Below are 24166 nucleotides of genomic sequence, written 5' to 3' on the forward strand. Positions count from 1 at the left end.
TGAGGAAGAAAAACAGCATGGGCTAAATGCAGCACCGTGTCTGTGCAGGGGTTTGGAGCAAACTGAGCTCTCAGCGCACTCGGTCCTGCACGTGAGACCAAGCTGGAGGAAACGAGCAACCAAAATGGCTTAAAATAACCCAGGTAACTGGTGAGAAAATGGGGGGAACCCGGTGCATGAGGCCTTTCGAAGCAGCACCTTGCAAACGCTTTGCAGGAATGCGTCCTGGCTAGTCTGCACCCACCATCCTAGCTGGGCAGCAAATCTGCCCGATCTCCAAAATTGGTGTTCCTTGATCTCTCCATCAATATCCAGCTGAGCTCATGGTGATGGGGAGATTTGGGGGTATTTTCCCCCTGCTCTCAAGGGCTCTGCAAAGTCCGGCCGTGGCTCTATGCAGCTTTGCAGGGACGGGCGCAGCTTCCCTGCCGGGCAGCCTTTCCGCTCCCGTGGGCGTCTGCAAATCCGAAAATTGCCCGTTCGCGCTTGGCTTTTGGTGCTCCTCGTGCTCCGGCAGCGCTGCTCCTGTATTCTCTTCTCCCCGGCAGTGATCTCTGCTTTGTTCTTCGCCGCGGTGCTTTGCAGGGTGAAGGTTGGCGGCTTAATTTTGCAGGGAAATCGGGGGCCAGCTTGTTGTTTGAGCCGCGTGATGGCACCTCGGAAGGTCTTTGGAGTTGCTGTCGGGTTTATTAAACAGGCTGGTGCTTTAATCCGGGGTGCAATGAAGCCGAGGAACCGGTTTGGCGTGAGGAGGGGAGCATGGAGGAGCCGGCGATTAAAAACACTGTGGATTTAGCTTGCAACCTGCAGTGTTTCATTTGCAAACCAGCAGCTGGGTTTATTCATTGCCCAATAAAGAAAAAGGAGCGGAGAGCATCGGGTGTTAAAAGCGTGGGGTTTTCCAGCAGGATGGATGCAGATGCTGGAAGGATGGACCGCGGTTTTGCTGTTTTCCCATGCTGATCTAAAAACCTGCCCTGGGGTTATATCCAGGGAGGAAAGTCGAAGGTTTTGGAGAAGGAAAGCCGCCGTGCTCCTGCTAAATGCTCAATCAGAGCCGTGCATGAGCCCTTTCCGCTCCATCCCAATGCAGCCACAGTGCTGCTTCCATCTAACAGCGTGGGAAAAAAATCACTGTCTCTCTCTCTGCCAGGGCACAGGTCTATTTTTAATTATTAATATACTTAATTATGTTTTTTGACCATGCAGCCTGGCTGAAAACCTCATGCAGCCCCTTTTTCCCCGCTCCAGATGCTCATGGGGTCCCGGCAACCAGAGCACCCTCCTCACCCCGGAGCAAGCGCGGCTGGTCCTGCCTCGGTCCTTTCCGCTTTTGGGGTGAAAATGGCAGGAAAAACCTCTTGTCTGCGAAGGTGGCGAGGCCGAAGGCCTGGGTTAATGATTGCCGAGGGCTCCTTGGCTGTTAATGATTAAAGGCGGTAACCAAGGGCTCGGCTCTTCCTGCCCCGCAGATGGAGCTGAGTTGCAAACCTGGTTTAAACTTGGATAACAATTCAGTATTACCTTTTCAAAAGCTAAGCCGTCCTCTTCCTCGCATCCAGCAGGCCAGGTGCGTTTTCTACCTATTATAGTAATTTGAGCATAAATAAGTTGATTTGAGGTTGGTTTCCATCTACTAATATCAAAGCAATCTGTAGATGGCTGTGGCAGAGCCGCTTCTCCAGGGCGTCACTGCAGAAGGTGTCGTTTTTCTACCCATTTTGGCTCTTCTCGCCCATCAGTCCCCTGCAGCAAGTCCGCTAGCATGAATATGAGTTTTTTTTTTTCCCCTTTTTGCTAATAGTTCCTAGGTGCTTTCCTCCATCGGTCACGTCGTACCCTGGGGAACCTGACTTCTTCCTCATTTCGCCTCTGGAAAATCTGCTCCGCAGGCTTGTGGCACTCCCAGACTCCTTTCAGACTCTTAAAAAAAATATATATATAATGCATGCTGGCTGTGCATTTGTGCAGCTGCACCAACGGGTGAGACGGCTGGGAAAGCCCTGCCAGGAGGTGCACGGGCTGGTTTCGTGCACGTTGGCAGCAGGAGCGGCTGCTCTCCTGCTTCCTCGTTCCGCCTGCGAGCGCCGGGGCTGCTCGGAGCAGGTCGGGCTGGAAATCAAAGCCCTGATTGCAGGATCGACCTGGCCGTTGCACTCCTGGCTTGCACGCTGGAGACCTCCCTTGCAGTGCTTGTGCTCTTGACCCTTTATTTAATTTTTTGCTCTTGACCTTTTGCTTTTTTATCTATTTTTTTGCTCTTGAACCCTTGCTTTTTTTTAATGCATTGATTTATTTTTGCTTCCCTAGGCAGACGCACTCAGGCGAGGGTTAATGCCGGCGGCCGCCTTCCCCTTTTAATTGCTCCGTGCTGCTGCCGGGAGGAAGCTGGAGCCGGCGGTCCGGGGTGACGGGGGCACGTGGGCGGCTTTGATCGCTGCCGACATGGCCCAGGACGGCGGCTGCCGAGATTCCCACCTCTACTACTACGGCATCAAATTCGCCCTCTCCGCCTACGCAACCCTCTTCTCGGTAGGTGCTGCAGCCTCTCCGCGGCATCGCCGCCGCCTCGGGCGCTTCTTGCTTTGGCTCGTTGGAGTTGCACCGCCGGAGGTGCAAAACCGCCGGGCTGTGGTGTGCAATGCACTGGATTTGGGTTATTTTATTTATTTTTTCCCCGTTTGTGGAGTGGCTCTTGCAAATCAGCCCAGGCACGGAATGGCGTTGCAAAGCGAGGTTTATTCCGTGCCGAAATGCTGGTGCCAAAATGCGTTATTTCCGCAAGTCAAGCACTGCTCCGGCAGCGTTCCTGGCTGGAATTTCCTCCATGGGAGAAACCGGGCAGGAGCCAAGCGGGAGCTGAGCTGCCCATTCCCACCGCAGCAGCCGGCCCGCTGCTCCCAAAACTGGGAAAACAAACCATATTTGTCCAGATTTAAATTATTAACGTGGGCAATGTTGGTGCAAAGCTTCATTGGTGCCTGGGATGTGCAAGCGCGTGTCTGCAAGGCTCCTTCCATTTCTATTTTATTATTTTTAATGGATTAACCTGTTGGGCGGCAATGCTTGGCATCGCTCTGGCTGGGGAAAGGGAAATGTGTCACGCGGCTTTGGTGTTCAAAGAGGCTGTTTAAAGTCACGCGAAGTAGGAGAATTCATCTGAGGATAAAGCTAACTTTTTTTTCTTTTCCTTTCAAAAAGAAATACTTGTTTTACCTTACAATTATCCTCTGTAGACTTGAAATATGTTGCTTCAATTGACGCTTGTGAAAGTGGTTTTTACTTTCCTACATACTGTCACCAGCTGGGCCTTATGCAATGCTTAATCATGGTAATATTAATCCCCTAATTTTATTTTCAATGGCAAAAAGCACTGTTTTCCATATGCCATTTTCTTCTGCAATAAAACACCAGTGAAATGGGGCTGGTCTCCAAACCCACCGCTTTTCCCAGCGGTTTGAACACGGCCCTGGTGTGAGCAAGCTGAGGAAGTCCCTTTGCTTTCTGGGGTTTGCCCTTGAAAAAAGGGTTTTTTCGGAGTGAGAAGTGTGGCATTGCCTCCAAATGCAACCACCTTCGTTAGAGCTGCACATCGTGTTGTGCTCCGGGCATTAATTGCTGCTTGTCCTTTGGCCCCGGCCTTTGAGACCTCCAGGGCTCCGAATAACCCTGCGCCCCCCAAAAGTGGTGGTTTCCACCGAGCTTCGCTCTGCTTCCTCCAAAAAAACATGTTGCTGTTAAATGCAGGTGTACACAGAAAGGGAAAATAACAGCTCTGTGTTGTGATAAAGCAGAAGAAATGAAGTAGGAACAAAACGGGTACCAAGGTGGGCAGCGATGGGAGGTCCCAGCAGATCTGCTGGTGGCTGTAACCCTGGGAAAAGCATTCCTGGAGCTGCCAGCCTTAAACTCCCAAGGGTTTAACTGTCCTGGTTTGTGTTTGGTGGAGTTATTTTGCTGCTTTGGGTCGGAGCAAATTTTCAGGGGGATGCACAAGTGTGTTGGTGCAATGTGCTGGGTTTTCTCACCCGGGCTGTGATCCAGCCCCGGGTTTAATTGCTGTCTCTGATAGCAGGTGACCAAAGCTGCTCGGCCAAATCCCTGGCTGCAGGGAGTGCTGGTCATAAGGTGCGTTTGGGGCTGGAAAACTGCAAAATTTGACTTTTTTTCCTGGCAGGAGCATAGTAGGTGGGAAGGGGAGGTTGGATGTTGCAGCATAGCAAATCCACCTGGGATGAAATGCAAACCCCAAAGCGATTTAGTCCCAAATTGCAAAAGCGGCTCCAGGAATTAGAGCAAACCCCTTTGCTCTGCAAAAACCGGGGTGGCTGCAGCACCCAGCTATGGTTGTGCTGAAACCGGGCAATGATCCTCTTGTTACGGGGCGAATGCTGATTGAATTTGTACAGCATGCAAAAAACCAAGAACAAAACAAAAACAAACAAACAAAAACCCCAAAACCGAGTGATGGAGACAGGATGGGCTGATGGTTTTTGCGAGGGGCGATGGTGACTTTCCTTGCCGCTTCCTTGCGAGGGGAGGCAGAAGTCCAGAAGGGCAGCCAAGACCCCAGTAGGGTGTTTTGGCAGTGATTTTACTGTATTTGCACCTATTTTTTTTGGATATCATCCCATCTCTTGCTGGTATGAGCTGAGCAGTGGCTGTAGGCCAGGGGAATGGGTTATTTTGCCTTTTATTTCAAGGCAATAACAGGTAGCAGAAAGGCGCTGGATCCCTTAAGATGCCCTTTTCATGCTCCTTTGTGGTGGAAGGAGGGAGATGATCGGTGTTCTGATGCAATGCATCTGTGGGACAGAGCTCATGGCTATGCCTGGATAAACCGGGTCAGATTGGGAGATAAATCCCCAGAGGTGCTGGAGGGGAGGAATTTTTTCTTAATTATTCTTGTTGCAATTTCCCTTTGGGAGCTATGCCAGTGTATCTGCTCCCTTTCCCGTGGTGCTTCCCATGCAGAGTGGACCTGGGTGGGTACAGGAGGAGAGCAGGGCGGCGCTGGGCAGAAGGAGCAGCTTTTGCTGGGATTTCAGAAATAATTCAGAAAAACCCCACCCTTTCTAACTTCAGAAAAGCTGTTTTTAGGCAGTGCACGAGCCCATTCCCGAAATCCTCCTCGGTTCCCCTCCTTTGGAGGAGCTCGTCCCACGCAGCCCGCCGCGAGCGAGGTTCAGCAACCTTGCTGCAACGCGGGAGCCTGCAGCCCTTGAGCCAGCTCCCGTGTTGCCTCTGCATTAATTAATTAAAAGCAAGTGATTCTTCCTGATTGGCACGCTGAGGATTTGTGGGGAACGTGCGGAGTCACATTAATGTCCTTCCCCTGCCTCTGCATCCCAGGGTGCTTCCCGGGATGCTCTATCAGCGAGAAAACACTGAGAAATCAAACCTAATCCCAGTGTGTGGAGCTTAAAATCGAGCACAAAGCTGTGACAGTGATTAAAAGCTTGTTGCTGGCAATAGACCTGCCTGTTTGGTTGCAAATAGCTAAAGCGCCTTTAAATGCCACGTGCCTCGACTGTGCTTTCCGAGACATTCGGATTCCTCTCTAAATGAGACGGAGCCGGGAAGCAGACGGTGATTGATGGGCAATAAGCTGGCTGCTAATAATGCTCCAGAAATAGTCCCTGAATGCAGTAGGAAAGAAAAAAAACGCCTTAAAAAAAGAGCAAGGATGGTGCATGAGAATTAAGGATTGAATTAGTGTAAATGGGCAGGAAGGGCTTGGAGGGTTTGAGCAAAAGCCATGGGGATACCGGAGCAGGGAAACCTCTTGGGAAAGCGAAACCCTCGTGGGAAGCAGGGGCACAAGCAAGAAATGTCCATGCTGCCTATCCTGCAAATCCCTCCTCTGACTCCAAAAAGCAGACGTGCAATTTGTGGTGTGGTGATTGGATTTGGAGCTGCTGGGGTGAAAATGTGCCTTTTTCAGAGCCCTGTTTTATTGCAGCTGTTTTGGGGTCTCTTTTGCAATCGGGGCTATTGCATCGCAGGGAAGCAAGGCTGTCACAAATAATAAGTTGCTCTTTTTTGTGATGCTGTTTATCCTTTCAGAGTCTCATCTTTAAATATCGGTGTGGATGTGCAAAGAGGGGGAAATGGCTTGGTGCAAGCTGGCGTGGGAACCAACCTAGCAGATGTGCAGCAAAACGAGCTGCTGGGGACATAGCGCTGTCGAAGGGTGGGAATTAGGATGGACAAGCTGTTGCTCTTAATTATTTTATTGCTATCTGGCTGCTCCAGAGTCTACCCAAGGGCCAGCCTAAGCAGACCAGGCAGGGAGGGCAGAGAAAAACCTAGCAGGAGCTATCTGAAAGCTGTCTGGCTTGATTTATCACGTTGCAATTATACATCCCTTTTCCAGCCTGGAAAAGAGCAGCCTGGCCTTGAGTGCTGCTGTTTCCAGCAGCGGGAGGGTTTATTAAGAAAGAGTAAAAGGCCAAGCAATAAATAATCAGCTTGTGTGCAAATGAAGTCAAATAGTAAGAGGATGCACGAGATGCTACCTGCGTGGGTCTGTGCATGCTTGCAATTCCTAATTGCTTGGCCTTAATGAGCCTTGAGCTTCTGCATTTGGAGGGAACCCATCTTGGGGGGTTTTCCCAGCTTTTTTTCCCCCCTCCTGTAATTTTGGGCATGCGCAGCAAGAGGTTTTGGCCCTCCCCTTGCAGGTGCTGGGGCTGGCGATCCTGTGCGTGGGGGTTTACGCCGAGGTGGAGCGGCAGAGGCACAAGACGCTGGAGGGCATCTTCCTGGCGCCGGCCGTGATCCTGCTGCTGCTGGGCCTCACCATGTTCAGCGTCTCCTTCGTCGGCACCGTCGGCAGCCTCCGGGACAACCGCGCGCTGCTCAAGGCGGTAAGGCCGCCGCTTTCCTTGGGAGCTGGGCGTTTTGGGTTTTTTTTCCATATGTGGCTGTTTTCTCTGTATTTTTGCCTGTTGCTTTTTGCATTTGCCGAAGGGATTGCGCTGACGTAGCAGCCAGCCATGTGCCCGTCTCCCTCCATCCCACCAGGCAGTTTGAGAGCTGCTCTTATATGCAATAAAGTTTTTTTTTTTTTTTTTTTTTTTTTTTTTTTTTTTTGCTAATGGTGGCTGGACCATCTCCTAGCCTGGAAAAACCTGGATGAGTGGAGCTTAAAAAAAAATCAAGGGCTTTCAAGAAAAATTGCAAGGAGCTGCTGCATAAAGCAATGTGCCGATGGCGAAAGCCTCGGGAGCCGTGCAGCTGAATGGCATGGGAATGGTGGAGCCGCATCCCTGATCATCCTGTTATCCGTGGCTGGATGCCTCCTGGGGTAAAAGAGAGGTATTTTGGGGCCGATGCCATTGCTGGCAGAGCCAAGTCTCTGCTGTGAAGCTTATTGCTGCTGCACCGCTGCCAGCAGAGAACAGCTCTGCTCCCTGTTAGCAAGGGAGTTATGAGCAGCGGGGAAAAAGTACCTTGGCAGGAAAAACAGAAGGAGATCCAGGATGAAACTGCTGGCTCTCGACCTTTTTCCGAGGGTTTTGTCGGAGCACCGTCCTCGCTGCGCTTTGCCACGTGCTGCTGCCTGCCGCTGTCAGAGCAGAGAGTTTCAGGGATTTATAAGCTGCTTTGCCGTGGGGCTCGGGCTCCTCGTGCTGAGATGCGGCACCTGCGCCGGTGCTTGGTGGTTTAGTTTAAAAAGACGGCTGGGATGAAAGCTGTGCAGAAGAAGAGGTTTTGCTGTCCTATCTCTGCTGCGATGCCTTCACTGGCGTGGGATGCCATATAGCCTGAACATGCACTTAATTCCTATCCACTGACTTTCATCCTCTCCAGCTGCCAAGTTGCTTTGCTTTTGGTGTCACCTCTAGTATATAAACCCCTTTTTTCTGTCCTTCAAACCAGCTGCAAAAACCCTGTTTTTCTTTAGGATGAAGTCCTGGAAAACATTTTTTCCTGCCAAAGGTGCATTTGTCGCTGGTGGAGCACATTTCATCTTCTCCTTTGTACTCCTTTGAAGCTATGCAGCATTGTGTTCGTTCTGTCTAGGGTTATTCAAGAAAAGGATAATTATATTAAATGTCATCTTTTTTCCTCCCTCCCCCCATTCTTTCTGTGCTGATACTCATGATTCACAGCTAATCCTCTATTTCCCCAATCTGGCCCAAATGCAGCAGTGGAAAATCGACATGTGCTAGAAGGGGAAACTTGTCCTTGTAGCACCCATGGGTGACAGCACCCAAAGCTCCTGAGCTGCCTCTCGCAGGTTGTTGGCCAGAGATCGGTGCTGCCAGAGACCTAGCTGAAAAAAAGAAATAATCCTGTGCCTTTCCCCGGTTTTTTTTCCCCCCTCCATGGGCAGCTTTGTGCCTGCCATGGGGAATAAAGCGAGACCCGTGCAAGCAGTGAGGTTTTTTTGCAGGCAGGGTCTGGAGGCAAGTGGTGGCTCCAAGGCTGCAGATAAAGGATGTATCTGCTATAAAAGAGGCTGCTGAAAACCAGGTGCGTGGGAAGGAGGCAGCTTGGGCTAGGGAAATGGAGAAGAAGAGCCCTTGAGGGATTATCTCCCTTAGATGTTCCTTAATTCCCCGGATTTGGATGCAGAGCGATGCACAGTGGCCCAATACCCTCTTAACGGCCTGTTTCTCAGGAGTAAATGGGCAAAGTGATGCTCTAGGACCGGATCCAGCCTCTGCTCCAGCTCTTGGAGCTGCAATGCTTTTTTCCCCAAAACCACAGTTGGAAAAGCAGCTCCCCAGTGGGGGATGGTGGTGTGGGAAAGACCAGTGCCATCATGCTCTGGGGTAGGTTTTAGTGCAGAATTACTCCCTGTTTTTCTTTTTATTTGTGCTTTTATCTGCTTGTGGTTATATTAACAAAAATACACGGCTGGGGGGTTGGCTGAGCTTGGGATCTCCGTTGTATTAAATGGGAATTTCTTCCCTCCCCAGGCCCATGAAGCACATAAGCTTCAGTGGTTATTTGCAAAGTGTCCATGTTTCTGGCAGCCCCCAATGGGGTTTTTCTTGCATCGTAAGGGGGGTCCAGCCACAGGCTGTTGGAGGACTCCTTGCATTTTGGCCTCGCGTGCTGCATCCGAGCTCGCTTTCCCGTGCACGGGAAACTGGAGGTGCTTGTGGCCAGCCAGCAGCCTCGCTCTGCTTCTCATTTCCTGCCGCCTTTACCGGGGAAACCTCTTAAAGACAATTTTGGTTAACGAGTTTTGCAACTGGTTGAATAATGCATGAAGCCACATAGCAGGCTTTTACTGGCTCGCGTGTGCAGATGTGTTGCAGGTGCATCTCAGGGAACCTAAGCCAAGGACGAGCATCCTCCTCCTCGACCTTCAGCTCACTAATAAATATCGGATTGTCTCTCCATCTAAAAATACGCCTTGCATGTGATCAAGTCCTCTGCATTCAGAAGAAAATATCTCCAGGCTGTGAAGCAATTCATGCGATGGCACTTGGCATTAACAACCCATTGAAAAAAAAAGTTGTAGGTGTGGGCATCTACATGCTTGTTCAATTCTCTTTCATCCTCATAACTTAGTGGTGATGGATGGATTTTAATTTTTTCCTCCACCCCACAGACAAAAATATAGTAATATTTATGGCAGGCAAAGCAGTGGTGGGAGTAACCAACCTGCTGAACCTGCTGCTTGATATATTATTCCAATATCGGCCCAGCAAGATGCCCGAGTCGAAATTGCATTTGGGTTTTAATTTTTTCTGTATCAGTCGTACTCTCCTGACTCGTTATGTCTAATTGTCATGCGCGCTGGCGCAACGCTTGCCCGCGGGTTCACGCTTCTTTAATTACTTCTCCGATATGCAAAGCGCAGTCGCTTCACCAAGAGCCCCACCTGCTTGCTGTCTCCATGCGAGTTTATTAGAGAAATTTGAGAGCAGACCTAGGGGTTTTAGCTATTAGTGCATTTAATTGGCATTATGAATACTTGCATTTAATCGGTTGCTTAGGGATTTCTGCTTGGGAATCAGTTTTGAAGGTTTCTCGCTGACGGCAGTTTGCAAAGCTTGGCTAATGGTGCAAATTGTCCCCAAAACGCCCCGAAACTCTCATTTTCGGGAGGGGTTCTGGGTGAGTTGGCAAATTTGCTGTAAAATCAATATTCCTCCTACTGCAGGTGGCCAGACTTGTGGGTTTAAGCTCTGGCTGCACTTATAGGACAGGAGAAAAATCAGATTTTGCACTTTTATGTGCCTGAATTGACTCCTTGGTTTTTCCTCGAGCTGGTTTTGCCAGAACCGGGTCGTATCCTGGCTCAGCCCCTCCTGCCTGGTGGGTCCTGTGGGTACAGCTACTGTAATAATAATAATAAACATTAAAGCGGTGCTTTGGGTTTGGAGCTATTCTCCATGGCTGTTTGCGCAACTGTGAGCCAGGCAGAAATTGGGCAGAAATTAGGTGGAAAAGCTCAGTTGCAGCAGAGCTGTGCAAAGCATCACTGTGCTGCGTCGCTGGTGCGAATCCATCCCAAAAGTGGCTGCATGTTATAAGTCCTAAACGAGAGGCTAGGAAAACACCAAAAAGTTTACCCCCAGTGCACTTGACTCTAGCAAACAGAAATAATCACTCCAATATTGTGAATAAAGAGACAAATTTCCAAGGTAGCTTGGAAAAGGTGCTTTCCCCCCATGCCCTGCTTGCAAACAGTCATGCTAAAAGTCTTGTTGTCCCCAAAATCCCATTGGTATCCCATAAATATCACCACTGAAGTGTTTTGAGGAATTTTCCCCGAATTCTTGTCGCCCTGATTTTGCAAAACCTGTGTCCCTTTGCACCTGACAGCTGGAGGTGGTTTTTCTCCTGCCCCTGCAAAATGAGCAAGGAAAATGAAGTTTGAACTGGAAAAAATAACTGCTCTAAAACTGCACCGGACCTGGGATTTGGGCTGATGGAAAAAGTCATTTCCAAAAAAAAAAGGCGGGGGTGGGATGGAGACCTAAAGGAGTTAAGCTCCTCTTGCCATGATATTTTTGCATTTAATTGCAATGTTGCAATATTGCATTCGCTGCCTGGGAAGGTCTGGGAAGCTGCATCCCGGTGTATTTTATTCCTCCCGAGCCTCATCTGTGGAGCGGGAGCAAGCTCCTGGCCTGTTGCATGTCCCTATTAGGTGCTCACCCCTGCGCCTTTCTTTTTCTCATTATTAAATTAGGAATTGCAAAAGCAACTGCCACTGTGGGGTGGATTTAGGGGGGTTTTATGGCTCCTGGAAAGCTGAATTTTTCACCTCTAGGAGAGCGGCTGGAGGACCCAGAGCATCTGGGGGTCGGTGCTACCTGTTGCAGCTCGAAGGCGAGTGCAGAAGATGCTTGGGGACCTTTAGCCTGTGCAAAGTCTGACAAGATCGTATTAATAGCATCAAAGTAGCTTAATCTGTATTGGTAATTTCCACTGAATTGCCTCAATCCTTAAAAGATTGAGCTAATTGTGCCTTTAGATGTTTTTCCAGCTTGGGAGGCAGGGACAGGTTATAGCGATCTCTTGGAAAGGGAGCAAATTGAATTGCTCGGCTGGAAAACGCAGCGATAAATTAGATTTGCAAAAAGGCACCGCTGATAGAAATGTCCTTTCCTGCGGTTTTGGGGACGGTGCTCCGCCAATTCGGCCTCGAGAGGGGAAAGCGCCCGAGCAGCCGGGGCCGGCAGGGCTGTGGCCGGGGAAGGGTTGATGCTGGCTGCAAGTGAGCCCAGCTGCAGGGTGTAAAAGCAAAATAGGGGGGAAAAAAGAGGTTTTTCCAGCAGGAATGAAGCAGAAGGATCTGATTTGCTCTTGGAGGGAGCAGAGGCTCGTTTTGCGTTGCACACCTCATAAATAAATGAAAAGTACGGTTTGCATGAATAATGTGGCATCCTGATCTCCGCGCCGATGAAGCAGGAGATGCTCTGCAAAGTCTCGCAGCATCTGGGCTTCACCGTCCCCTTCGGTCCCGGGAGGGAGGCGTTCCTGGCAGATCTCGGTTGTTTTCTTCTTTGATTCAAAGCAGCTTTGAAAGCTTGATTTCCGCGTGGGGAATAACCAGGTATTTGATTTTGCTGAGGAAGAGCTGCCTGCGAGTGTCACTGCAAAAACAACACCAAAAAAAGGAAAAAAAAAGCAACTCCGTGCAGGAGATAGCTCTGGCTCGTCGTTAGGAAAGATGACAGGCTTTGCAGAAAGAGAAGCCAAATCATGGGTGTTTCTTTGCACTGGGGGATGCAAAATCAGGGGTTTTGGTCTGCCCGTCATGGCTCTTGCACCTATATATATATATGTATACATATAAAACCCATATATTTCTATGTATTGCTTCTGCCGGAGGTTCTGGGTTATTCCCAGCATAGTTTGGGTCGGGATCCAGGTGCTTTGGAGCGAGCAGGTTTTATCCCAGCGGTCCGGGATGCAGCTCTGGCACCTCTTTCCCGCGTCCGCTTTGGCTTTGGGCAGGATTAATAGTAAAGAAAGCAGCGCTGGAGGCTTGTGGAATGGGGGAAGGAGCCGCTGAAAGAGCGGCTTGGAGGTGCATTGGCTGCCAAAATAGAGGCGATTAATCTTTTTTAGTCCAAGTCTTATTTTATTATTCTAATTAACAGGATAATTTATCCTGGTGGTTGGGATTGATGAGCTCTTGAAAGGGCGCTGGCTCTGGTGAGCGTTTATTTAATAAGTATTGAGCAACTTTTCCCTGCTTTGGCCATCTCGAGCGAGACAAATTGGTGACTGAAACCTTTATCGGCTGTTTTCTCCCCGAGGAAGCCGGCACCCTGCAAAGAGGCGCTGCGCGATGCATCGTCGGGAAATCCCGCGGATCGATGCAAAACGCGCCTATTTTGCAAACCGACCCCGGCTCCTTGGGATTAAACGCTGAGCTCGGTTTTTGCATGCACAGAGCAGGATGGATCACGTTGCAGGAGCTTTGCATTTTCGATGCAAAGTGACTTGGCCGGCTGTGTTTCCCCCCGTCCCCGGTTGGACCGTGGTTTTTGGCAGGCTTGCGGAGTGGAGCGCTGTGATTTGGGCTCCGGGGCGCTCATCCCACTCTTTCCCGCGCAGTTTTTCTGGATTCTCCTGGTGCTCTTCCTCACGCAGCTGCTGCTGATACTCATCGAGATCATCTTTGAGAGCAAGGTGAGTGCAATTAAACCATCGGGGGGGGGGGGGGGGAAAGGCAATTAGCACTATCCGCTTGCCAGCAACCGACGGGGTTTTTCCTTAGGGCTCGTTAAGCCCCTTGCCTCGATTGCATTAAATTACAGCTTGCATTTGCAAGATGCATTTTGAGATGCGGCCTAATTCATCCCTTATATTTAAATTTAACAAGCACTATCGAAGCCTGATTAATGTTTCGGGCAAGGCGGCGGTTTTGCATCCCCATGTTGCAGAAAGCAGCGAAGTTGCAAAGCTGGAATTTAATGACTTAAGCCTGTAACGCTTAATTCCCACCCGGGGCTGAGGTTTCGTTAGGCTGCCCGGGACGAAGGAAAAAAAGGGTCCTTGCTCGCCACGTTGGAGTTTGGGGCCCCTGGCACGTTTCAGCCGCCAAAAATGCGGCATTTGGAGAAATGTCCCCTCTGAGCATCTTTTTTTTTCCAGCTGAAATAAGAGCCCTGAGCAGGTCCGTCAGCATTTCGCGGTTTGCAATGTTTTTCCCTTTGCGCGAGCTGCTTTTCCTGTTTTTTTCCTCCCCCCACTGCAGATGAACACGGTTTTCCACTCCAACATCCAAGAGGGCATCAGACACTATTACGATGACCTCGACTTCAAGAACATCTTGGATTTTGTGCAAGAAAAGGTCAGTTCTTGTGTCGGGAGGGTGAGAGGCCTCTTCTTTATATATATATATACGCGCATATATATATATACACACACAAACATATATATACACATATATATGTCTTAAGATATCCATATATATCTCAAGAACAGATTATGTATATATTTTTAGAGAGATATATATATATATTTTTTTCTCCCAAGAGGCAAAGTGTCGCAGTTGAACCTCGCTGGGGCCAGATTCAATACCCGAGGTGATGGGTTTGGGCTCGCTTCGCCCTTTCTGTGTGCGCTATCTTGCTTTCCGAGCTGACCTTGAGTGTTTAAACCGGGTTTTTCTGCCTGGCAAAACCCAGTTTTGTCGCTGTACGAGTTGCAGACAGCTCGGACCTGGCTTGAAGGCCAGGAGCTTGTCAAAGTTGTCATCCCTCCTTGCATCCTTTGGCCAGAGCCTCAGAAATACGTGGCTCTTATCTCTGGCTTTGAAGAGGAAGAGGAGGAGGCAGCACCAGCTCCTCTCTTTTTGGGAGAGGGAGATGCTCGTCCCAAATCTCCCCCCGTGCAAAAGCAAATAACGGTGGGGGCTATTTGGCTGCGGAGCCTTAAACTGAGCGATGCTTTAAATGAGACTCAGCCCCCTCTGCCTCAATTAGTGCATTAAGCCATAATAAAAAATAAGGTGCAATAACGAGTCCTTTGCTGCATAACAACTGCTGAAAAGTGCTGGGCATATTTTGCATTACCATGATTACGGCCCAAATTATTCAGGTTTGCCTGTAGATGCCTATTCTAGGCGCTTGGTTAGTGAACACATATATATATGTGTATATATATGTATATATAGGTGTAAGTGTATAGCGTCATAGTTGCTCTCAAGCGCGCACCTCTCCTGCCTTCCGCAGTGAGGTTTTTCCTACCGAGGCAAAGATGTGAAGCCGTAAACTTGTTTACCAGGCGATGGGATGACTCGCTAGATAAAAAGCCGGCTTTTATCCTGCCGGGAACAGAAAGCGGCGCTTTCATTAAAGCCTTTTTTTTTCTCTCTTCCCCCTTTTCTCTGAACTGAAGGAAAAAAGCAGCTTTTCCTTTGCAGCCATGCTGTTTGAGCTCTAATTTAACTCGCCGGCAAGAGAAATCCCTGCTAGACTCGCGGCGTCTTTATTAGCCTAGCGTGGCCCCGGCCAGCCTTAAGGAGCCGGGAAATATATTCGTTAACGGCGGCTTCAAAATGCCTCTTTGTGGCCCCTATAGAGGAAGGATGAACCGGGGCGCCCTGAACCCTGCAAAAATTGGGTGCGGGCTGAAAACGCTCGGGTCTGGGCATTGCATTTTTAATTTTTTTTGTATTTTTTTCCCCTTTTTTTTGCATTTTTCCCCCATTTTGTTTGCAGTTCTCCTGCTGCGGCGGCGACGAGTACAGCGACTGGCGGGTGAATCAGTACCACGCATGCAACGGCAGCGGGCCGCTGGCCTGCGGCGTGCCCTACACGTGCTGCGTCAGGAAGGTACCGCGGCCCCAGCCCGGGGGCAAAACGCCTCTCGGCCAGAGCACGTCGCATCTTGCTTCTGCACCGGGTTTTCCTGCAAACCCCGTTGCCCTTTGAAGCGTTGCTCTTGCGTTGGTTGATTTGCAAAGCGCTTTGGGGCAAAATCACTGCAAAGCACTAAAAAACCCCGTTAGCTCGGGACCGGGACGTCCGGCGAACCCGCTTCGACACCACTGATAAAACTTGGCGAGAAAGGGGGTTTGCTGGCCCAAATCACCCTGCGCCCTGAAAAGTCGCGCAGGAAAAGCAGAGCTTAAATTCAGCATTGGTTTTCTTTTGCTTTTTGGTTTCTTTTTTTTTTAAGAAAGGGGAAATCGGAGTGGTATTAATTACGAGTGGAAGCCTGACGTGCAAATCAGCCGCAGAAACACTCCTCACCTCTAATCAGCGTGCTGATTAAGGGCCTTTGCCAGCTCTCGAGGACGGGATTAGAAATTCATGCTTTTGCCCTTTTTTTACCGAGGATGCCCCGGAGAGGGAAGTGCTTTTTTCCAGCTTTTTTCCCCCCGCGGTTTGGGGCAATAAAGTCAGCAAATGGAAGCGCGCTGCCCGGCAGGCGGGAGCAGCCCCGCCGTGGCGTCGGATGGGGCCGAGATTCAGCTTTTCTCCACTTTTTTTTGCCTTTCTGCTGATTTTGCCTCTTTTTTTTCCCTGCAAGGGGCTGCTGCGAGGGGCTCTGCACTCTCGCAGCCAGGTTGCTTTATTCCCTGAGACAAGGATATATATTAAAAAAAGGGGGTTGCAACCCGATTGCAGGGCATGTGAGCCGTAACTTGCTCCTTCGAGACGTATAAAGGCATCACAATTAATTCTGGAAGAGAAAAGGCTCCTGCCTGGTCTTGCAATATTGGTTCAGACCTTCTCTCCCATGCAAAACCCTGGCAGAAGTTGGTCGAGGCTAAAACCGGTGGTTTTATAAGCGAGGGGTTTCTGCTGGCTCTAGGCACCGAAGCTAAAGCAGCATCCGAATAATTTCCCCACCAATTCCCGCGGGAATGAGCTGCAGCTTTGTGGCTGGAGCCGCTTTGAAGGCACCGATTTCTTTTATGCTGCGTCTCATGGGGAAAAGCCTAATTTCCCCCCAAAATGTGCCCATTTTGCTTTTTCATCTCTGTGCCTCCGAAGTCTTATTTTCTCATCCGGGGGGTTTTTTGCTGGCTGCCGAAGCCGTGCATCCGAAAGCGGGATAATTTCGGCGCGTTGTTACGCCGTGGGCTCGAGGCTCCTTCAGAAACACGCGGCGTTGTGGAAGCCGCTGTTTGATCCGTAAAATGAGCCGGGAAAACCGTGGCGGGATTGACCCCGAGAGGTGCAAAGCCCCCGACTAGCTCGGGGTGTTTGGAGGCTTTTAAGGGTGCCGGAGCTATCCCAGCCTTGCTTTTCTTGGGATGAACAAGAACGAGGGTTTTTTAGGTGGAAAACCCAAATTTTAGCACTTTTCATCCTGATGGAGGCAGAGGAATTTGATCTTAGAAAGCTCCTGGGTAGCAGCATGGGCTGGATTTGTCTCGTGAGCTCTTGAAACGTCAGCGAGAGCAAACAGAGATCGAAGCCTTGAGGATTTTTAAAATCCTTTGGTTTCTCCCCCAAAAAATCCTTCGGTTTCTCTCCGGCACGGAGACTTTGGAGAAATCCCCGCTTGGTCCCTGGAGAGTCAAGTGCGTTTAACCCCCACGAAATTCCCTTTATTGCAAAGGAGAGACGCGACCGACGGCGTGGGGAAGGTGGTTGAGGTTAAACGTGGAGAAAACCGAGGGCAAACATTTATTTTGCTTAATTTCTCCAAGTCTGCAACACTTCTGTGTCAATAGGTGCCCGGAGAAGTCCTCAACACCCTGTGCGGCTACAGGACGCTCTCTAAAGAGGTAACACCTGCTTTTCCCCTTTAGCCATGTGCAATGTCTTTGCTTGCAAATCCATTCTGCTTTTCACCCAGGGAGACTTTTATTTTTATTATTATTATTATTATTATTATTTATTTTGTCTTTCAGTCCTGCTAATTTGCTAGAACTTTGGAGGCAATTATTACATTTTCCTCCCGATTCCTTTTTCCCGTTGCATTACCTAAAACCATGGACTGCATTCTGGGGTCTTTTTTTTATATATATGTGTGTGCGTATATAAATCTGATTGATATATGTATATATGGAGAGAGAGAGAGAAAGAATAATATATATATATCATTATATATCCCATTCTGTCTGTCTTTATTTTTTCCTCTCGCTCCCCAGCCAAATTAATGGCTTTAGCTCCTGGTTCGCGGTGGAAACCGCCTTCGGTGGGGGGAGACGAAGGGCTGAGACAGGTTTGGGGTTGAGCAGCGGGGACCAGCAGCCGGCACCGCCGATTTGCGGGTTTCCAGCCCGATTTGGTGCCGCAGCTCCGAGACGCGCGGCCGACGGTCGCGAACCCCTTTGGCTCATTTTTTCCCTTTTTTTCCTTCTTTTTTGGCTGTTCCCCCGTTCCCGCAGCGCCTGGAGCTGCTGGAGGTCATCCACGTGCGGGGCTGCATCCACGCCGTGGGGCTGTGGCTGCGGGACAACGCCGAGGCCACGCTGGGCATCGTCTGCGCCCTGCTGCTCCCCCAGGTAGGCACCCAGCTTCGGGCAGGGGACACCCTCCGTTTCGGGGGTTTCTCCCTCGCTTTGCACCCGGCGCCCTGCTGCTCCCCCAGGTAGGCACCCAGCTTCGGGCAGGGGACACCCTCCGTTTTGGGGGTTTCTCCCTCGCTTTGCACCCGGGACGGGCCGGGAAGAGCTGCCTGTTGCTTATTTTTTGCCGCTTGGACAATTTGCGTCGCAAGGAGCAGCGGGGAAGCAAAAATTGGGAGATTCCCTGCTGCAACCTGCTCTCTGCCCAGGGCATTTATTTATCCTCAGCCGGGCTCTGATAGATGATTTCCCCACATTTTCCCATTTTTTGCAGAGCATTTAGCTGCGTTAACACCTTGCAGCACGAGCTGGAGGTGCAATTATCAACCGAGCAGCAGCACGAAAAAGCCAAGCTCATGTGTGCTGGCGCAGCCTTTCACATCCATTTTTACAAATCCCTTCAAACAGGGCAAAAAAACCAACCGCAGCGAGCGCTAACCGTAAATTCAGCTATTTGCCACCCCTCGTAAAGCCGCCGTTAACGAGCCCGTAAGCGGATTTAGTAATTAAGCTGTCCGTTGCAGGCGCCCGGTTGGGCGAACGTCTCTCCTCTGCTCACATTTGCCCCCGTCGCCCTTTGCAAGCAACCTCGACCCGCAACCTGCCGAGCGGTTTTGTCTCGTGGGGTTTTAGCTGAAAAGCAGTGATTTAATTTCTTTTTCTGCAGTGATTTCGTTTTTTTCTAGCATCGAGCTCGGAGGAGCGCCTGGGCGTCCCTGCCTGCCGCCGGCGATGCCTCGGGTTGGGAGGCAGGCCCAAGGCGGGGGTTGATCTCGGGCCCCGCTCGCTTTGGGAAATTTTGGAGAAGTGTCGATTCTGGAGGGCTTTTTTCCTCCCTGTGTTGGGCTTAGTCACCTTCCTTCATTTTCCACGCGGGACCTCGAGGCGGTGGACTGCTGGGAAGCTGAGCTTCCTGGAGATGCTTGTGCTGGTGGGACTGGTGCGCCCTTGGAGATGGAAGGAGGGAGGAGGTCTTGGAGACGGAGGGAGTGAGGTGGCCTTGGAGATGGGGACCCAGACGCAACCTCGTCTTGGGTGTTCAGCCAGGGACACCTGCACCGCAGCATCTCCAAGGTTTCCATTCCCACGTCTTCGTGGTGAGTGGTTGCACGTTTCGTGGTCCTCAGCAAGACGAAGAGTAGCCCAAGCTGGCCACCACGATAAGGTAGAAACAAGTGCATAAACGAGCTCCTCAGACCCATTTTATCCGTCCTAAAGAAGCAGAGAGCAGCACGTGTCCGGGTAAAAAAAAAAGCTCCTCAAAGGTTGTCTCCAAGCGTTAATGGCCATCAACTTGGAGGTGCAGGTAGCTCGTGGTTATGGTGAGCTACCTCACCTTCCTGGCGTGACAACCGGGTATATATTACCCCCAAGAGCATGAGTCCAGCAGATCGAACGCTTCGACCCTGGAAAACGCAGCGTTGGACGGGCGTTTTGTGGCTCAGCGCCGTCCACTCCCGGTCGGGGCGACATCGACGCAGAGATCTCTGCTTGAAGCCCTTCAGCTCTTCCACTTAGCCCGGCCCGGCGTTGTGGCCGCCCCAACGGGCAGGAAGCTGGGGCACACGCCTGCAAGGTTTTCACCAAAAAAGTGTTTTTTTGCAGAAAGTTTTGCTTTCAGAAGCCCCCGCTGGGCTGATGGATTATTTGCTCCATGCCCAGAGCTTGTCTTGCCGGGAACACGACGCGGGTCCTATTGGGAGCAGAAGCTGCGTTCGTCTTGCTGGCGCCCGGCCATGGCTCTCGTGCCTGATTTCCATGCAGCTTTCCGCCTTTATTTATTTATTTTTTTCCTAATTAAACAAAAGTCCAAGCGCGTCTTGCGTGATTGATTGCCTCCTCTTTTGGAGGAGCCCGGATGGCTTGCAGCTGCCTCGCGTCCCGTCAAGGCTGCTGCCGAGACTTTGCAAAATCCAAGGTTTTCCAGCGAATCCAAAGCATTGCCTCGATGGCGTGTCCAGTTGGAAATGCTTTTGGTTTTTTTGTTATTACTTTTTTTTCCATGCATCTCCTCCTTCCCAGCCTCGGCGTTTCCCGCAAGACGGGAGGTCGGTGTCAGGACCGGTGGGAGCATGGGGCGCTTCGGATCTCGGCTCTCCCACCCCTTCGAGACCTGTTTCAAGAGGAAAAACATTTCATCCCAAAGAGCACTTGGAGCCGCTCGATGACCGGGAGCTTGAAGGCATGCACAGGCGTGGGAAAAGCCAGCCCGCCGGCGAGCTGCCTCTCTCCTTTGGCGCAATTTGGGTCCGAGCCTAAAAAATTCGCCCCATCCTATAATATAAACTGGCTCTTTGTGCAATAGAGTAATAGCAGCGGATAGACTAATTTTTTCCGTCTATGGGAAGCGTAAGCCCTTGCTTAAATGCCGCTTGCTTGGCCGGGTGCAACACGTGTTGAATTGCTGCTGGCGCGAGGAGCCGGGAACAGCGGTGGGATGCGCCGACGGCGTTCCGGCAGCGCAACGGGCAGGGAGCTTCATAATGAAGGTGCTTAAAATGATCGTCCCTGTGAGCTAGAAATAATTGCCGGTTCGGGGAGCTAAAGAACGGGTGTCTCGATCGCTCTTGGAGCGTGCAGGGAGCTCGGTGGCCTGCCTGAGCGATCCGCTGGCAAACCCACGGGGGGAAACGTCGGCGGCACAAATGACCCTGCTTTATTTCCCTGTTTTATGGGAACCGGGCGACTGAAATCCCAGCAGCGTTTTGGGCCTCTGCGAGGATTTTCCCCTTGGTGGCAGCGATTCTTAAGGGCCGATGACGAGGCCTGGGATGCCACCGAAATATAAATGACGTCAGCGATGCAAATTGCATGCGTAGCGATAGATATGCGTGTGTGTGGGTATAGATATATGAGCGTGCATAGGTGCAATTCATAGGTGCAATGCATAGATGCGTTATATATGCTATATATATGCATTTTTATATATTATGCCATTATTCACATCTAAAACTCCTCCTAGGGACGGAAAGGGCCTTGGATCTGTTTTAGGGATGTGGCTATTCTTGCAGACACCGGCTCGCTGCACCTACTGCATGAAATCGTCCCCGTTGTGCATTTAAATCCCGCAAAATCGGCTCAGCGTGCGGCAGAGGGAAGTCCTCGAGAGGGCAGCGGTCGTTTCCATGCTTTGCCGCCCGGGAAGAGCCGGCAGCTTTGTAGCTTTAAGCGAGCAGCAGCTTTGGGGTTTTTTTTCCCCCCTCGCCCTGCGAGGAAACGCTGCCGCGGGAAAGCGCGGGGCCCCGCGGCGCCGGCGATATTGAACGCATCCATATTCCTGACAGCTGGGCTGGATTTTCATTAAGCGGGAAAAGGCGTTGGGAGCCCGGCGGCGGCGCGGAGCAGTGCCGGGGGGACGTGGGCTGCTCCCAGGAGCGGCGGGCGTTTTCATTGCAGCGGGATGCCGCCGGCTTGCTGTGTCCCATCTCCCCAAACCCGCCCGTTTTGGCAGAACTGGGACCCGTTTGCGTTAAATTTAGCGTAACCACAGATCTTTTCGGGATTACGGATTGGCTCGGGGAGGGAAAAGGAGCCGGCGGCCCGAAAGCGCGGCGTTTCCAAGGGTTTTGCTCGCGGGATGCTTTTGCTGCGCTGGCAACGGCGGTTTTAATCTTTCTAATGATGACACGTTAATAGAAGTAAACGATAGCGCTGGGCACGCGTTTAAATGCTATTTAAAAGAGATTTCTTTTTAATGCTTAAAAGCACGGCCACGTAATATGGATTAACGCAGTCTTATTGCCGCATCCGAGGTCTCGATTTACGTCGCGGCGGTCGGCGGAGGGACTGGGGGCTTTTCCCCCCGGGCTGCGTTTTTCCCGGGATTAAAGCAGGGCCGCGTAAGGGGTCGGAGAGCGGCATCACAGCGGCATCCTCTGCTTTTTGTTTGTCCCTGACCCAATTAATGCAATTAAAACCGTGCAACTTCTGCACCGTGCACATCATGGGGAAGCGCAGGGGTTTTGCACGGTTTAAATCGGGTGTGCGTGTTTTCTCCGTACACCTGAAGTTATCTCGCGTGCTATTCGGGAAGGAGCTGCCTGCCGAGATGGGCATCGAAGCCGCGCTGCTATTTCGAGGGCGGCCGGGCTGCGCGCCTGGACGTTACCGGGGCTGTGCCGTAACTTCATTTCAGGCCATTTGGATAATGAAATCAGCCGCCGGGAAGCTTGCGGGGTTGCACGTTTCGTGCGGTAGCTGCAGCCTCGTTGCCCGGCAGATCACGCTAATGGCATTAACGCAGCTGTAATTCCTGCAGACGGAGGAGCTGCAGCCGCGCGACAGCCTCCGGCACGTTATCGCTGGGCCAAATCCTGCGACCGAGGGCCGGCGAGGCCGCGCGCTTGCAGCAATCAGGCGGGAGGGCAAACGAGCTGTTTTTTCCTTGAGAGCTGGTGCATGCAGCGACGGGGACTCGGTGGCATCCCGAGCTGCTGTTTTTAAGGGAATATCCTTGCAAAGTGGAGGATTGCTGTGCAAAGAAGGCTGCATCATGTCATTTGCTGCTTTGGTTGGGCTCGGTTTGCCGTTTCTTGGTGCAGTTGCAGGCCACGGAAATAACTGCAAGGACGTGCACGTTTACGAACGTGGTCCCTAGATTAAGGTGCATCGCAGCCGTTTGCGCTTATCCCCGTTCGTCCCCGCTTTACAGACTATTTAATGGGTTAGGAGCCAGATAAAGTCATGAATAACATTTTTCAGCTCCAAAAGCGATGTGCTGCAACACTGAATAGATTCCAGCTAATAAAAGCTATAGGTGCAATTTGGTTATGCATTTACTATATGCAATATCATGCTGAAAAGATATGAGCTAATAGCACTCGCAAAATGAGCAGAAAACCCCTGAAATGGTCCATCCCAGCATGGTGCATCGAAACTGTCGGCGTTTGAGGCTCCCTGTTGCTAGCGTGGTGCCGGCCTCAGGCAGATTGCAGCGTATCTGGGACTTATTCATTGGGAATCAACCTTATTTCCAAGGAAACTGCTGCTCGCTGACGCCAAGGTGGGAAAAGGGTTAATGCAAAAAGGCCGCGTGCTAAAAACATCGCTGGTTCACGTCTTCGGCAAACTCTGCCTCGCGGCTGCTTTTAACCTCGCCCGTTCCCGTGCCGGCGTTTTGCTCATCGCCGCGACCGCTGTACCGTCGTACGGGAAACGCCGGGTGAAACCTCAAAAGTCTTGTGCTGGGGGGAATTTTCGCCCCGCAGGGACCCAAAGCGTGGTTTTTTTCCGTGATAGCCAGCGAAGAACCATAATTTGAGGAAAAGCCCTGGCCAGCAGCGTGCTTGGTGCGATTTTCCCACGCTCGGTAGCATCGAACTGAGCAGCATCTGCCCATCAGGCGCAGGACATTAACGAGTTTAGCAACGAAGCCATCGCTTAGACAGCGGAGACTACGGGAAATTGCTCTTTTTTGGGAGCAGAGGGCTCCCAAATCCCCTCGAAATTGGTGGCGGCTGCCAGCAAAGCTGGAAAACGGGCTGCTAAAGCGATGCCAGCTTTGCAAGGCGAGCTGCAGGAGGGGTTTTGCCCCGCTGACGCCTCTCCTGCCCCTGTTTTCCAGGTGATCGGCCTCGTCATGGCCTGGCTGTACTGGCAGAAGCTCAACGCCATCCACTCGCAGTGGGACGCGGTCGATTTTAAGCGGCCGGAGCTGCGGGATGTCAGCGTGGGAGCGCTGGACCTGACGGGCGCCGGCTGGTGCTGGTGCCTGCCCCGGGAAGGGGGCTACGTGCCCGTGGGCGAGGAAGACGAGGAGGAAGGCGCCGGGTGCCAAAGCGAGGTGTGAGCCGCCGCGGACGACGGAAGCGGCGGGATTTATACGCTCAGGTTCACGCGATGCCTTGGGGGAAGTTATAAAGCAACGCCGGGGGGTATTAAAACAGCAAAAAGCACTTTGCGGGCGCGGGAACTCCGCGGGGTCCTCCGCTCCCTCGGCACCTTGAAGCGTTTGTACCTGTCTTCTTATTTTATTTTATTTTTTTAATGCAATAAATACGACTTCTGCTGTGTTTTGCAAACTGGCCCCGCGTGGCGATAACACGCTGTCTTCTGCCGGCCAGGTAAGGAGGGGGTTTAACGGGCTGCGAGGCTTCGTTTCTCCGCACGGTAACGCGGGGGGGGAAGGAGGCGGTAATTCCTTCTGGCGACGCAGGGATCGGGTCGGGGGAAGCCGTGCATGGGTGAATTGCACCGCTTTGCCAAAATATG

The 24166-nt window shown here is 51.3% G+C and overlaps 1 protein-coding gene across 2 annotated transcripts; it reads left to right on the forward strand.

Annotated features, from left to right (window-relative positions):
- Window positions 1-1467: 1467 nt before the first annotated feature.
- LOC112993854 (tetraspanin-15-like) lies at window positions 1468-23976 on the forward strand. Of its 2 annotated transcripts, XM_064497792.1 has the most exons (9): window positions 1468-1570; window positions 2311-2532; window positions 6684-6869; window positions 13039-13113; window positions 13682-13777; window positions 15150-15263; window positions 17117-17170; window positions 17777-17893; window positions 23520-23976. In XM_064497792.1, the coding sequence occupies exons 2-9, from the start codon at window positions 2446-2448 to the stop codon at window positions 23742-23744; spliced, it is 954 nt and encodes a 317-aa protein (XP_064353862.1). In that variant the 5' UTR covers window positions 1468-1570; window positions 2311-2445; the 3' UTR covers window positions 23745-23976. The 2 variants fall into 2 exon arrangements, with proteins under 2 accessions (XP_064353862.1, XP_064353863.1); XM_064497793.1 differs by lacking the exon at window positions 1468-1570 and having other exon boundaries at window positions 2197-2532.
- Window positions 23977-24166: the final 190 nt, after the last annotated feature.

This window comes from Dromaius novaehollandiae, chromosome 26, assembly GCF_036370855.1.
Source record: "Dromaius novaehollandiae isolate bDroNov1 chromosome 26, bDroNov1.hap1, whole genome shotgun sequence".
NCBI classification, from domain to species: Eukaryota; Metazoa; Chordata; class Aves; order Casuariiformes; family Dromaiidae; genus Dromaius; species Dromaius novaehollandiae.

Bases quoted from the DNA above. Each gene is read 5' to 3' on its own strand.
- LOC112993854 (XM_064497792.1), top strand. From the start codon at position 2,446: ATGGCCCAGGACGGCGGCTGCCGAGATTCCCACCTCTACTACTACGGC. The intron at 13,778-15,149 runs GTCAGTTCTTGT...TTTTGTTTGCAG, and splicing joins TGGATTTTGTGCAAGAAAAG to TTCTCCTGCTGCGGCGGCGA. The intron at 17,894-23,519 runs GTAGGCACCCAG...CCTGTTTTCCAG, and splicing joins GCGCCCTGCTGCTCCCCCAG to GTGATCGGCCTCGTCATGGC.